General features: G+C 44.5%; 1 protein-coding gene across 2 annotated transcripts; it reads right to left on the minus strand.

Moving 5' to 3' along the window:
* Positions 1-1328: 1328 nt before the first annotated feature.
* LOC139654842 (rho-related GTP-binding protein RhoA-D) lies at positions 1329-14113 on the minus strand. 2 transcript variants are annotated; one of them, XM_071532036.1, is made up of 5 exons: positions 14020-14113; positions 5556-5711; positions 3243-3363; positions 2041-2171; positions 1329-1886 (listed from the first exon to the last, which is right to left on the minus strand). In XM_071532036.1, the coding sequence occupies exons 2-5, from the start codon at positions 5709-5711 to the stop codon at positions 1713-1715; spliced, it is 582 nt and encodes a 193-aa protein (XP_071388137.1). In that variant the 5' UTR covers positions 14020-14113; the 3' UTR covers positions 1329-1712. The 2 variants fall into 2 exon arrangements, with proteins under 2 accessions (XP_071388137.1, XP_071388138.1); XM_071532037.1 differs by lacking the exon at positions 14020-14113 and having other exon boundaries at positions 3243-3330; positions 5583-5711.
* Between the last annotated feature and the right edge of the window lie 349 nt (positions 14114-14462).

Below are 14462 nucleotides of genomic sequence, written 5' to 3' on the forward strand. Positions count from 1 at the left end.
CTGCTACCCTCTGATCTCTGATCATTGTGATAAGCTTGATGTAGGGACCATCTCACACACTTATCCAGTTACGTAGGGTGTGTTAAGGGCCATTTATAGACATGAAACATGCACTGCATCTCTTTGCTTCAACCCTGATGTGCAAGCAGACACAACAGACTTTCATCATATTGTCTCAACTAGATACACTGCTATTGCATCAGTCGGCTGCCTGTAAAGAGAGGGAAGTACTTGGGTCAGCGCTGTGGACCTTTTAGGGCTATGCAAGAGGAAAACTCTCACTGGACATTGGCTTTGTACTCGGATGTCCTTATTTATCCAATCACATTTCAAGGAATGTGTGCCCATTCACATATTTCTGATACAGAGGGGCTCTGCTGGCTGGTGTGGTGTCAAATAAAGGGCTATTATGTATAACCAACAAAGCCCTGCATCTTAAATAACCAAGGCAGCTAGCAAAGTTAGGAGTTGGCACATTGTTAACGACCGTGTTTGAGTTGTCAGTCAAGTAGTCAGCTGGGTATTTGATTAAAACTTGTACATGCAGAATGGGCCTATATCCATCTGAATGTTAATTTTGCTGAATACAGTGTTCATCCATAAGTGTTGAGCCCAGAATCCCACAGATTTCTGTGTGCACTAGCCCTCAGTAAATCCAATGCACAGTAATATCACACCGTGATTGCATACTTGATGTGAATCAACCATGCAGAATCTTAACAAACAGGAGGATGGGCCTGTTATGGGAAGGCGTTGGTGTGGTCTGGTCAGTGGCATGTCTGTCACAGCCTGTGTGACTGTGACTAGGAGTATTGTGTTTGCGACAATAGACCACTGTGTCTCCAGTGCCAGTTTATGCTCTCACCATAGCAGAGACAGAGCAAGGTGCATTCCAAAATCTCTACAAACAAATAGCTGTTGCCATTTTAGTTCATGTAGGTTTCAGTGGATTAATTAATTTGGTGCGAATGGGCCCTAGATTTAGTCCTTCATGTCAGCAGAGAAAGCTGGGGAGAACAGACACAGAGCTCTGCTGACTAAGCACTCGGTGAAATAGGACGTTCAGGTTGTAAAATTAATAGTGGTATGGCAAATAGCTGAAGGATAAAGACTGAAACTGATGTACAAAGGAATTTGGGTGGCACATGCAGGAGAAGCAGGGGTTCCATAGGATTATTTAAATTTTGAGTCTATTAAACCAAATGTGTGGGCTACTTCATGAGAAAAATTGTCTGCCATTTGTGGCTGTGGGCTGAGAGCTCACCATTCGGTGGATGTGGGAGCTACTAGGCCCTTCTCTGTAAACAATCATAACACAGAGGCAGAGGCAGGATGACAATGATATATATGTAAAGTATATGCACATATAAATACAAACATACATTCATACACACAGGAGGAGGGGGCTGCCCCCTCACACAAACAGGCTGGTATGCTGGTGGAGAAAAAATAACAAAAAGCAAAAAAAAAAGAAAAAAGAAAAACGTACAGTGTGTGAGTAGAGGGGGAAACAAAGAGTAAAAAAAAAGGCTGATTTGTTTTGCTTTTAAACAGATGTCAGTCTTTCATATTCGCCTGTGGCATATCTGTATTTGTGATGTAAATATAGTCCAAGGAAGCCATTGATTTAAAGGTTTCTCTAAGTTTGCTCTGTGTGGGGGCTGTCCTCCCTCAGCTGTTGATTGGTGGTTCGGCTAACTAGCCCCTCCCCTTCACAGCAGCAGGCAGCCGCCCCTCTTCTTGCGCTTGCGAACCTGCAGCGCCGCTCTGGTGGCCATCTCAAACACCTCCCGCACACCGTCCTTGGTCTTGGCTGAGCACTCCAGATAGCCAAAGGCACTGATGCGGTTGGCCATGTCTCTGCCCTCCTCAGGCTTCACTGGCTCCTGGAGGTTTCATGTACATGCATACAGTGGGTTATTATTACACTGGATTTATAGACATTAAGAGAGAGACTAATGGGTTTCAGTGACCTTACAAAGACACAATTAGTTTTGGGTTAAGTTGGTGCGATCAGTACAAATGCATACAGAAACACACCTGTTTCATCTTGGCCAGCTCCCTGCGTGTGTGTTCATCATTCCTTAGGTCCTTCTTGTTCCCCACCAGAATGATTGGGACGTTGGGACAAAAATGCTTTACTTCAGGCGTCCATTTCTCTGGAATGTTCTCTACAAGAACAGAAAGACACGAAGCTCTGAGTCAATCCACTCATCATCTACTCAGTACAAATTCCACAGTTTTGCCCTCCAAGGAGAATTGGGAGACCCTTGTCCTTTCCCTTGCCACTGTGGAGACATAAACATTGAGGAGCCATTGACCCCCTGGCTGATACTTGGCCAAGCCTGCTAGCCAAAACCAGCGCTGTTGTTTTCTCTGGAAGGAGATGCCATGCTGAGATAGAGGAAGAATGCCAGCCATGGCATGGCCCAATCAAAACACCGTGGGAGAAAGCCCTGGGACTGGAGTTTTATAGAACAGGACATATTTCTCCACTGGTTTGACATTAATTATTGGGAGGACCAAGAACACTCAGATCCAAGCCAGAAATACATGTTAGATATTCAGCGTTTGCTTCCAGAAAACACAGCCGCAGCCTCCAGTTCCACAGGGAAACAGCAGCCAAGTTCTATTGTGGAAGTTTGTTCTGTGTTGCGTGTGTATTCTTGTTCATCCCTCTTTACATATTGGAAACAACTGAACTAGATTGTACCCAACTAAACCATATGAGGCTCTTTATAGGAATTATATTATGCATAACATAAAAATAATACAGCACTGCACAACGATACATATCTCAGTATGCCACAGGATATAGTAAATAAATATATGACAATACAAACACTTTTGTGGTCTACACAGGCCTCGACTGGCTCTTTCCCAATTAAGTTGCAGAACACTGAACTGTAACTGCCTCCCATACCAATTGCCTTCTGATATTGTACATCAGTGCTGCGTGCAGGTTTTTTTTAGGCATTTTCTAATACTTTTTGATAGTGGATTTAATCCATATCCAAGCCTTATGCACTTGTACTTTTCACTTTATGCAAACATCAATAAAATCCTGTCGAAACCAATCAACAATTGATTATCATCAATATGCAACAGTGCGTCTTAATTTCTGAAAAAATAACTTTATTGGGGGACTGCAATAACTTTATTGGGGGACTGCAACAATTCAATTCAACAACATTGTTAAAAACACTCTTGCTAAGTGGGTTAGTGAGTCTATCCAGCCTTACCTAAACTGTCAGGGCTATCTATGGAGAAGCACATGAGGATGACATCTGTGTCGGGGTAGGAGAGAGGCCTCAGTCTGTCATAGTCCTCCTGACCTGCTGTATCCCACAACGCAAGCTCCACCTGAGAGAGAGAGGTAAAAGGAGGACAACAACAACCAAAAATGTGAAGTGGCTGCAAGCACAGAGCATCATTTGAGTCACATAATTAAGCTTCAGATAAGGCAGGGGTTTCAACCGACTATTCTCTGAGGGAGCGAGGTAAAGAGAGAGAGAGAATTAACGGAAAATAAATGGAGACAGACTACCTGGAGGAGAGGACGGAAAAAAGAGAGAGGGATTTAGAATAATCCATTTCCCCCCCTACCAGGCCTATAAAGCAAACTCCCCAGAGCTGGAGATGGCTCCCCCAGGCTCTCCTTTGGCTGTTAATCAAACTGTTAGCAGTCCCTGAGAGGGCTGCAGCTGACCTGCTCTAGATAAAAGAGATGCCCACCAAAAAGCATTTGCTACTGCTCAGCAGGAGATTGCAGAGCACATTAAACCTGGGGATGTGCTCTGTAGGAATGTCTTAAGCACAGCTGCCTAGATGTGTCATGTTCTGTGCATACATTATGATGTTGCTGTGGCTGACTGAAAATTTCTGTCAACTGAATGCAGTCTCTTGGTTGAACTGTGTTGAACTGTTTTGACCTAGCTTGTCCTCCTTCATCAACCTGAATTTATTCTACAGTACGACCCCCCCCCCCCCCCCCCCCCCCCGCGGACAACCACAGCTGGAGAACTACCCCTGCTACTAGTGAGAACAGGATAATTTAATAGTCTTAGTTGTCCCCTAGAGAGAAACCACAGTATGTTAGCAGTCCAGCTGGACCTTCTTGACATCTTAACTACACTCAGCACAGCCAAGTCTTGCTTTTTGGCTAGTTGACTTGGCAAGACTGGCCAACTGATGGCAGCCACCCTGCCTACTGACAAGTGGTCCCCACAGGCATGGCATTTCCCATGGGAATATGGGGTGGTGGGATGAGCTGTACCATATCCTCTGTCTGGGAACATGAGGAAAGCCAGACCATGGCAGACCCTGGTGTCCACTTCTTTGCTGCCCGCTGCCCCTCCATTCTCTCACCACTAGGTGTCTCTCAGGAGTCAGGAGTCATCTATAGTCCCATTTTTACCACTGTGCAGCCAGTCTCTGCTTCTGAGCTCATGTTCTCCTTCTGGGCTCTCTACAGGAAGGATCAAGCTAATCCACAACCCTCTTTGCTTAGCTGCTGTAGTCTGACTGGCCACAACTGAAGGGGCAATGCAACACCATATGAGTGGCTTCAGAATCAAAGCATGGTGAGTGGGGCAGTAGAAAGTTGAACAACAATGCTGGAATGTTATGAAATATTGCACCGTACCAAATACAGTTTTTTTCTATGTAAGCTGCAATTGAGTGTCACTTGCATAGAAACTGGGCTTTGGTCAGGCTTATTATAGGGCCAAAATCTCAGCGAGTTTATCCAAGATTTTGTAGCGCAGTACAGGAAACAGGACCAGGAAATAGGGCATTAGTCATGAAGTAGAAGAGGGGGGGTCCTAACTCTGCACAGGAAGCCAGTGACGATCCATTTCCTGTTGTTGGCTAGAGGTCTATGGTTCTACACAGGACTAAAAGGACCAGAGGATTTTTTTTTCTTTTAACCATCTCCACTCATCCCTCTCCATCACAGTGGTTCTTAACCATGAGCCATTGAGAGCACTACACCGGGCGATTTCACCAATTAGTTCCCCCGCTCTGGTTGACAGTATGCAAATTCAGCTGCTGTAGGATTTGGTTGAAATGGAAACCTTCATACTCTTGTGTCTCAATGGCGCATGGTTGAGACCCACTGCTCTTATCTCCACCCCTCTCTCTCTTCCAGAGTCCAAGTTCAAGCGGATCAAATTGTTCTGGTCCTGTTCTGGGCAGTGTTTTGAGAATGAAGACATGGGGAAGGATTAAGACTTTTGGGACAAACTAAAAGAAATGGGTTTTACACCAATGCAAGGCTTTTGAATCTATAGCATGAACAGAAAAGTATGTGTAGTGCTATTTTGATTAATTGATTGATTTTATTTCAGTGTCATGCACTGCAGGTGCCCAGCCCACATGGGCTTACAAGAACATCAATTCCACACTGCAGTTTATGTATAACAAATAAACCTAAACAAACCTAGACATGAAGTATGTTTTCCAGGCTTTACAAATAAAGTGTGCCACATAGAACTGCCTTTTCTGAAGCATATCACAACTAAAACAAAATAGCATAAAATTAATATACAATGTACCTGTTTGCCATCAACCTCAATGTCAGCGATGTAGTTCTCGAACACAGTGGGGACGTAGACCTCTGGGAACTGGTCCTTACTGAAGACAATGAGCAGACAGGTCTTCCCACATGCACCGTCCCCCACTATCACCAACTTCTTCCTGATGGCTGCCATCTACAAACACAAAACACTTTAATTAGATTCATATTTTAGCCTTAATCAGAGTCAGTCTTAGGTTTGGGATGCTGAAGATAATGTACAAAACAGTAATGCACTCACACATTTCCCAAAAAGCAGTGAACTGACTGTCCCTTCCCTGCCCTGCCCTCTTGAACTGGCAAAGGAGGGAGAGAATGAAACCAAAAAATAGAAAGAGTGAGACAGACTGGGAGAGAAAGAGGGAAAGAGGTGATCTAAGTCTGTTTCAGAGCCGCACCCTCTTCCCTTTCCTGGGCCGTGTCCTGTGTGTGAGGTGAAAAACAGAGTGGAGCTGAGGGTTCGGCGCTGGCCTGGAAAAGCAGGGAGAGGGAAGGGAGGGAACAGGGGGAGCATCGGAGTCCTGGGAACGCTACAACCCCACACAGGCGCAGGACGCAATGCTCTACATACTGCTGCCCACACAGGGCGTCTCGCACACAAACACCTCTACATGTGTCCCTGCTGTATCCCATTGGCCTAGTAATTTACAGCTCCTACAGGTTTGGGTTGACACCCTTGTATTGCACACATTTCTCTCCCATTCTTTTTCCTTGTATCCCTGAAAGGTGTGCATGTGAGTGAAATCTGGCTTGCCAGAGAAAGATATGGCCCCACACACACGGATCAATAGCCATCTCCCACAAGCTGACAATAATGTGGAGAAGGCAGTAGGTGATGAGACAACAGCCTGGCTGGCTGCCAGCAGCAACAGCTTCCACAGATCTCAACCTACCTAGACCAACGCTGCCATCACTGACAAGGTGTGCAAATCATGACTGATGAGGAATGGAGAAATACAGCCTCATCGTTTAAAAAAGGGGCATTAAGTAATTTAGGACTTTTTGTTCCAAAACACTGGTGTGGAGAACGGGCCAGAAAGTGAGTTTGAAAGCAAGAAATCTCAGCACCTGGCAAAGTAACAACCCTATCAAACCCTTAATAGAGTCATTTTGTGCTATGGGATAGTAAAAAAAAAAAAAAAATACTTATTGCACCTTTAGGGAATAAACAAGTGATCCCTCTGAAATGGTCTCTGGGTGGGCTCACTGGGCTGGAAAGGCCTCTGAAACTGCATTGAGGCCCTTTTGACACCAATATTTTCCACAGAAACCAAAACCAATGAAGTTCCTAAAGGCAGCATGGTGGCTTGTTTTCTAAGCAGGGTGACCCAAGCTGTCTATTCTGTGGTAAGGAACAGTGCTAGATACATTATATGTATGTTTGATACACCCCCCCCCCCCTCCCCATTTTCCCCCGCCATGTACAAAAGGATGACATACAAGAGGATGACCCATTTGTGAATGTATGTTAGAGAACTAATGTGCATCTCTACATCCTACACTGGACGCCCTCAGCTTGTACTAGCCTCAGTCATTTACCTTCACTCATTGTATCAACAGCCACCATTTTAACAACAAGAATAAAAAGACAATTTCTCAGTTTGCTTTTCTCTCCCACACACTAAATCAGGCCAGTGTTGTTGGTTTGTCTCTGGAGAGAGCCACCTGTTCTCTGTGATAGCAGGCTGCTGCTCAACTCCATACATCATACTGTCACTGCAAGAGGGGAGACGCACACACACGTGACTGGTAGCTACAGTACAACCCCAGATAGCTTCAGAAAATGGAGCTAGTGTTGCATGTCTTCTACCATGCTAAAATAATGCAGCTTGTTGATGATGGTAGCTCTCACAGCATGTTGCTTAATGTGACAGTGGTAGCACATGGTGCTTAGTAGGGATAATGGCCCCTTCCCTGTGTGTTTCTGTGTGTGTGTGTGTGTGTGTGTGTTTGCTCGCTCTGTGCCACTACAAAGGAAGGGTACAGAGGCTCCAAAGTAGGGCTGCAACTAACGATTATTTTCATTGTCGATTAATCTGTCAATTATTTTCTCGATTAATCAATTAGTTGTTTGGTCTATAAAATGTCAGAAAATGGTGAAAAATGTCGATCAGTGTTTCCCAAAGCCCAAGATGACGTCCTCAAATGTCTTGTTTTGTCCACAACCCAAAGATATTCAGTTTACGGTCATAGAGGAGTAAAGAAACCAGAAAATATTCACATTTAAGAAGCTGGAATTAGAGAATTTTGTCTTATTTTTCTTTAAAAATCTCAAACCGATTAATCGATTATCAAAATAGTTGGCGATTAATTTAAAAGTTGACAACTAACCGATTAATCGTTGCAGCTCTACTCCAAAGACTCTTTCCTATCCAAGACTCATTTTGTCATTTCTACTTTTCTCTCCTTTCCCTTACACTTCTTCCTCCCTTGGTTTCTCCCCTGGGGTCAATTCAGACAAGCTTTATTAGCACAAGGAGGAGTCCAATCCAGCCAGTCTCTCCTCTTTTTCAGTCCCCAGTCCTCTTCTTATCCTTAAGTCAGACACATCAGGATTCAGTATGGGATTTCCCTGTTCATTCTAACAAGTGTCTGCTAAAGGCTAGTGATGTGTGAAGATTCATGTGGTGAGCAGACATCTGGACAACAGGAGGCAGAAGTGGTCACAACACTCTTAGCGACACTTTTTGTCCTTGCTCAGTTCAGGTGCCTCTTGAGACGATGCTAAAATGTTAAGAAAATTAATATCCAACATAAATATTACATAACCTCATTAAAATCAAATGAAACACACCTGTAATCATACCATACCCCCCACCCCCAAGGTTAATGAAAATTGCATGAATATTTAGTATTTTGCCATCGCTTTTGTATGATACTTTACTTTGTGACATTTTCAAGCAATCAATAATTAAGTGCGCCCTGGATTTTATGTTGCGGGTAAGTATGTCGATGTGGGGGAAAAACAGTTGAAATACACTGCCATAAACATTCTAAATAAATAAAATGCAGCTAACAAGTTGCAGACAAAGGATATGTAGAGACTTAGTATTGGAGTCACTCATAGTTCCAACAATGTATGAGCGAGGCGGAGCAGTAGACCAAGCCAGTCACATGACAATGGAGCTGCAGAAAGCCCAGTGTTACATGACTCATGTTAGATTCAGAAAGCAGGAGGGGAATTGCCGGGGCAGTAGGGCCACAATCTGAATGGTGGGCCACTGTACATGTAGACACACACATGCACACTGCCCTCCCAGAGAGACAGGTCATATGACTATGCATGAGTGTGTGTGTGTTTATGCACACGCATCTTAGCATAAATCAGCTTGTCTTGCATAATGCTTGACCCCTTATGGGGGAGCAAAAGGGCAAAGTTCTCATTCCTGGCTCTCCAACACAGACTCCTTTCTCCTTGGCAGGCCTTGAGTCACTGCTGCAGTAGTAACACATTAGCCAGGTCTCCGTCAGAAGTCAGAAGTGGCAGGTGGTTCGAGGAACACAAAAACCCCTAATGGAGTTGCAGGAAGGGCAGTAAAATAGGAACTTCTTCCTCTTCCCGAAGTATCAACCAGTTTCTAAATCAAATGGATCAGCAGACTCAAGGTATACACACTAGCCCTGCGTTTGGTGACCCATTTGGTAGGTTGTAGTAGTTGGTTGACATACAGGCTAAAAAGCTCCCATTATTCCATTACTGAATGGCATGTAGGCTTGCACCAGTTCAACTCAAGCAAAAATCAGTGCCTCAGGAAAGTGCATTTCTGTGTTTTTGTGTATTCTCACATGCGTAACCACAGGGCTAAAACTGCCTGCCGGGTAAATGGCAACAACATAAGATTTAAGTTGACAGTACAAGCATAAGCTCAGCGAAGGAACCATGATGAAGTTTAGGTCAGGTCTAGTCCGATACCTTTATGACAGATGGCTTCTCTAAATGCTAAATACCCTGAAAGATTCAAAAGAGCAAACCAACAGGCAACCACACACTCAAGTTGAGTTTACTCACTCAACCATGCCAACACTAAGCAGACCAACCACAACATATAATTAAAAATGTGTAAAATTGTGAACTAGCCTAATCGTACACTTGTACTACTTTAGATGATGTATGACCAGGAAGCCAGCGTTGTCAAAGAGGAATAATAATTGACTGTTAGCAACTCAATTATTGACACATTGATTGGTAAAGGCAGTCTGTGCAGTCAGGATGACTAACATTGGGTCACTGAAAGTTCACACACAACCCTGTTCAAGTGTGTGTGTGTGTGTGTGTGTGTGTGTGTGCGTGCGTGCGTGTGTGCGTGTGTTAAAGCGTGGGAGGACATGAGCTATGAGGAATGTCTCACCCACTTCCAACTCCCCCTCACCCTTTTCCCCTAAACACACAACATCCCTGCCCCCCATCAGCCTTTATCCATCTCTCCCTCTTCCAACTCCTCTTGCTTCCGCCTGCAAGTTCCACTCATGACTGGTTGAAGTGTTGTGGACGGATTATGCATGAATCCATTAAATCATCAATGTTTACGACTAGGAGAAAGTTAACCTATACCGTAGGGTACAGTCCTGTACGTCTAAGCTTATTTACACATAGCCTGAGGTGTGTGCTAAACTCTGGTCGACCTGATGTTACTACATACAGCAGCCCTAACAGGACCTTTATCTCTTTCTCATTCTCCTTGTCCCTTATTGCCGACATTAATACAGCAAAAAAAAAAAAAAAGAGATTAAGTGAAAGTTGTTAAGTTGAAAATGAGCCCAAACTGTCCCCCTCTTACTAGAACCCCAACAAGACATGGCTGGACTTTATGGACACAAATTGGGTCACATTTAATTTCCCCATTTAAGTAATAATCCAAGATATATTCACATAGATAAATGTCCATTTAGCTAATCTCTTATCACTCACTGATATAACATATGTCATACCCAGTTCATTAAAGCTTTTACATTTGCTGCTCTAAAACATCCGGTGTTGGCTTGGTCTTTACCAGGGAAAATCCTCTTGTGTAGAGGAAGTGATGAGTTTTACATTTCCGGCAGCAACAGCAGATGGTTTGGAATAAAATAGAAAAACTGGGTAGTTTGCACGCGCAGCAAAAGCCGGCACCTACAGAAACTCAAACTTAAGCAACAGAAAACCCCGAAACAAAGACATTATGCTTCCGGTAGCACTGATTGCCAATAATGTCTGCTAAGTCCACTGCAAAAACATCACAGCCATGACAGCTTATAACACCCAAGATGTCATCAAAATAAAACCTCTTTAACAGCATTTAATCATTAGTGAAATGTTGTAAATTTCAGGTTTTAGTCAAGTTTTAGCTTAGAAAATACTATAACCTTTGTCCTGGGTTTGGGCAGAAATTCTTCAAGTTCAGGTCAGGCTTAAATTTTAAAAGGTGAAGCCAAACTCGAGACCAGTGTTGGCTGGTAGTAGGATCCAGGCTAGGGGTGTAGGAAGATGAAAGGGGAGCGGCCAGAGTCAGAGAACCTAGCTAGAGCCCGAAATAGGACAGAGCCATTGAGACTCCCCCGGCCCAATTTATCACAGCGCGCAGCTCGGCTCAGAGCAGAGGACCAAAGAGAAAAATATCACAGAGATTTATCCATTCATCCACCCCCGAGCCTTCGCTGCAGTTCAAACACACAGACAAGACAGACAGAGATGGAGGGAAGGAAGGAGGGAGGGAGGGATGGTGGTGGAGTTGAATATGAGAGTGTTGCAGCACGAGCAACAGATGTGGAGAAACTCAAAACATATATAACTGGTAGTCTTTGATTAATATTCCATGAGCATGAAATAAATAAGTGGATGAATTAGTCATACGGTGACTTGGAGGGGTGGGGGGACTAATCAGGATTTGGGGAAGAAATTATGACTGTTTTTCCTCTCTTCCAAGTCCTCAGCGAAGGCTGCCGTTACAAGATTAGCCGAGCGTGCAGACGCACGGACACACACACCACCCTAGTTGGATCAGTGAGAGAGCTGACTTGATTGTACCCTGTTTCTCACCCTCCCTCTTTTTCTCTTATCCTACCCTCCGTTGCCACCCTCCCTCTCTCCCTCCGTTCTGCCCATCCTCCTCCAGGCTACTGTTCTCAGTCTGTCCCCGTCTCATCCCATCCTTCGCTCTCTCTTCCTGTGTTGCAGTGTGATGTCACCATCAGGGAGCTAATGTTCCGTATCCTTAGGGCGCTGCACTCCTCCTTTCCTTCTGACACACACACACACACACACAGAGCGCAAATGACTGCCACAACAGACACACATGGACACAGGCTAGACAGAGTCAACACCATGTTGCTCTCATTTTGTCCGATCCATCTGTGCCTTACAAACAAGGGAGGTGTTAGGAAGTTGCTGCAAATAGGAGTTGGGAGAGATGTTAAGCTTTGTAAATGGTTCAGTCTTTTTTAAGGATGGCCTAAAACTGCCAGTATTAAGATCCGCACAGGAAACGCTCCCTTTCCTTCTGTAGAGTAACAAAAGGACTGGGTTTTTCCTGCGGATTTTCTTGTCTGCATGCTTGTCTGTATGTGCTACACTCCACAGCCTACAGACTCGATTTGCCAACCATCAATTGCCTGGAAAACAGGGTCTAGAATCTAAGCTTGAAATTTCCCCATCTTCACTGCGTAAAAAAGACTGCTGTCAACTTAGTTTCCTATGTGACCATGACATTGGGAGACCAGACTAATCTGACAGACCACTGATGCACGCAGAACCAAACATATTGTGAAGCAATGTGTTTGGACAAAAATCCAGGCTGATATGCTTATCGACAATGCACACAAACAGCAGCTCTCCATAGGGTTGGAAGGAGAGAAAAAAAATCCCCTCTTAGGTCTGGACAATTCCTTCCTGTCCAGGCAGTACTTCCTAAATGTTTGCTGGGGTTGAGTTGTATTGTGACCCAGTATGGAAACAAAAGCAACACTTCCAGTCCTACGCTCGGCATCCCTGAAGCTCAAGCCAACACGTACAATGGGCAAAGAGCTAAACAACCATAGCAGGTCAGTGGCAGAAAGCATCCCAGGGGGAACAGAACAAGGGGCGACACCAGGGTGAAAAAGCCTCTGGCTATCCTGGAGTGTATTGGAACTGGTGGTCGATAATGGCTATACATGACGGCTTTTACACTGACCTACTGAGCAACTCAGCCGTCTTCTGAGACGACCTCAATAGACGCCACTTTACACCGAGAGGCTCTGAATAAAGACACAGGGTACAAGCGATAGTCAAAACCAATGACACTATGACAACAACAGAAATCATGGCTTCTCCTTTTCTCCCATAATGTACTCTAGATTGTGGATTCCCTCTACATGTCCTTCTGCTGCACTGTGTGTGTGTGTGTGCCACAAGGTAACATTGCCAGTTCTGTCCACTACCTGTGTGAATTGCTTGGTCAGCAGTCAGCTGTTCCTCCACAATGACATCATACAGGCTCTCAGGTAGTAGCCTCACAGACACATTTACATGCAGGCATGCACACACACAAACACACCGAGAGGATGTAGGATCGTCTTTTATGCATTCCTCTCCAGTAGCCTACATGTGTGTGACTGCAATATCCTGTGTTACAATGTAGCAACTGAAATGGGAGCGGCCAAGCTGATGCCCAACAAAATAGTTTTGCAGCTTTGACATAATCATAGGCAATTAGTCCGTTTTTGTTATGGGGAACATGCCAAGACAAAGAGTTGGGAACAACCCGCTGCGAGGCATGAGGGTCTGCTACAGTGGCCGAGGAGCAGAACAAGGGTGTGGTGACTCGGAGGAAGGAATGTCCTCGGGACAAAACATTGTTTAATCAGTCATTTAGGACAAGCAAGGAGGGCAGGCTTCTGGACCACTTCGCCAAATTAAAGAGGTTACTCGTTAAGTAAAATTGGTTTGCATTCTAGCGTTCCAAAAATCTCCGGGCAGCCGAAACGCCTCGAATACCACCGATTATCTTATACTGGCCAAACAGGTTTCCAAACATAAAGAGATGAGAAACTTTTTACAACGAGGAAGGGTTGGTTCTGTTTTTCCCCACAACCGTAATCCAGATATTTATCATCTTTTAAAGTACATTATTTGCCGCAAAACCCCGCTGAGTTTGTAGGTTTGGAGCGCCGACAGGATCCACATCCCCGCAACAAGCTGGTAGGAGGGAAGAAACAGGTGTGTCCCCAGTTTATGACACTTTCCTCCACATGAATCAAACCGCGATACATTGCGACCATTTAATTGGAATACTTGGAAACAAGTAACAGGTTTCAACTCGCCGAGCCGTGGATACCTCGGCTCATCAGCGTGTCTTGAGAGAGTATGCCGTGAGCTTTACCACCAACTACTTCTCCTCCAAAGCTCGAAACTCACTTTATAAAGTAATAAAGCTCTCCTGCGCTTTAAAATAATAAAAAAAATAAGTTAACAAAATTGTTTTTCTCACCTCTCCCGGCGTGTGCTTTCAAATACCAAGGAACTCCGTCTTTTCCTCCTGCGCTGTCGCCCTTCCCTTATTGCAGCTCTAATCAGGGTGTGCGGCTGAGGAAGAAACCACACTGATACTCGGAAGACCCTCCCATGATGCTGCCTTCACGGTCTCCTCGTAAACTCCCACTTCCCACCTCGGAATTTCCACCTTCTTCTTCTTCTTCTTCTTCTTCTTCTTCTTCTTCTTCTTCTTCTTCTTCTTCTTCTTCTTCAGTTTACAGGCGGTTGACATCCTTGGAATTGACTTGCTTTTGGTGATAAAACTTGCTTTTCTTTGGGTGGCTGAGGATGGAGTTAATGTGCATAAGCATGTAAATGATGATTTGTTTAATTAATTAGGCGAAAGCTGTAGTATAACACGTCACTTTTGCAATCAATTGTTGATTCTTGACATCCATG

This window comes from Centroberyx affinis, unplaced genomic scaffold (genome assembly GCF_046629955.1).
Source record: "Centroberyx affinis isolate AG114_WGS23_722 - 3 ecotype Tasmania unplaced genomic scaffold, CSIRO-AGI_Caff_v1 ptg002159l_1, whole genome shotgun sequence".
Classification (NCBI taxonomy): domain Eukaryota; kingdom Metazoa; phylum Chordata; class Actinopteri; order Beryciformes; family Berycidae; genus Centroberyx; species Centroberyx affinis.

What these genes read in the sequence shown, in the direction of transcription:
- LOC139654842 (XM_071532036.1), bottom strand. Translation starts at nt 5,711, where the DNA reads ATGGCAGCCATCAGGAAGAAGTTGGTGATAGTGGGGGACGGTGCATGT. An exon ending in TTGAGGTTGATGGCAAACAG is followed by an intron (nt 3,364 to 5,555) that starts GTACATTGTATA and finishes TCTCTCTCTCAG; the next exon opens with GTGGAGCTTGCGTTGTGGGA. An exon ending in AGCTGGCCAAGATGAAACAG is followed by an intron (nt 1,887 to 2,040) that starts GTGTGTTTCTGT and finishes TGAAACCTCCAG; the next exon opens with GAGCCAGTGAAGCCTGAGGA.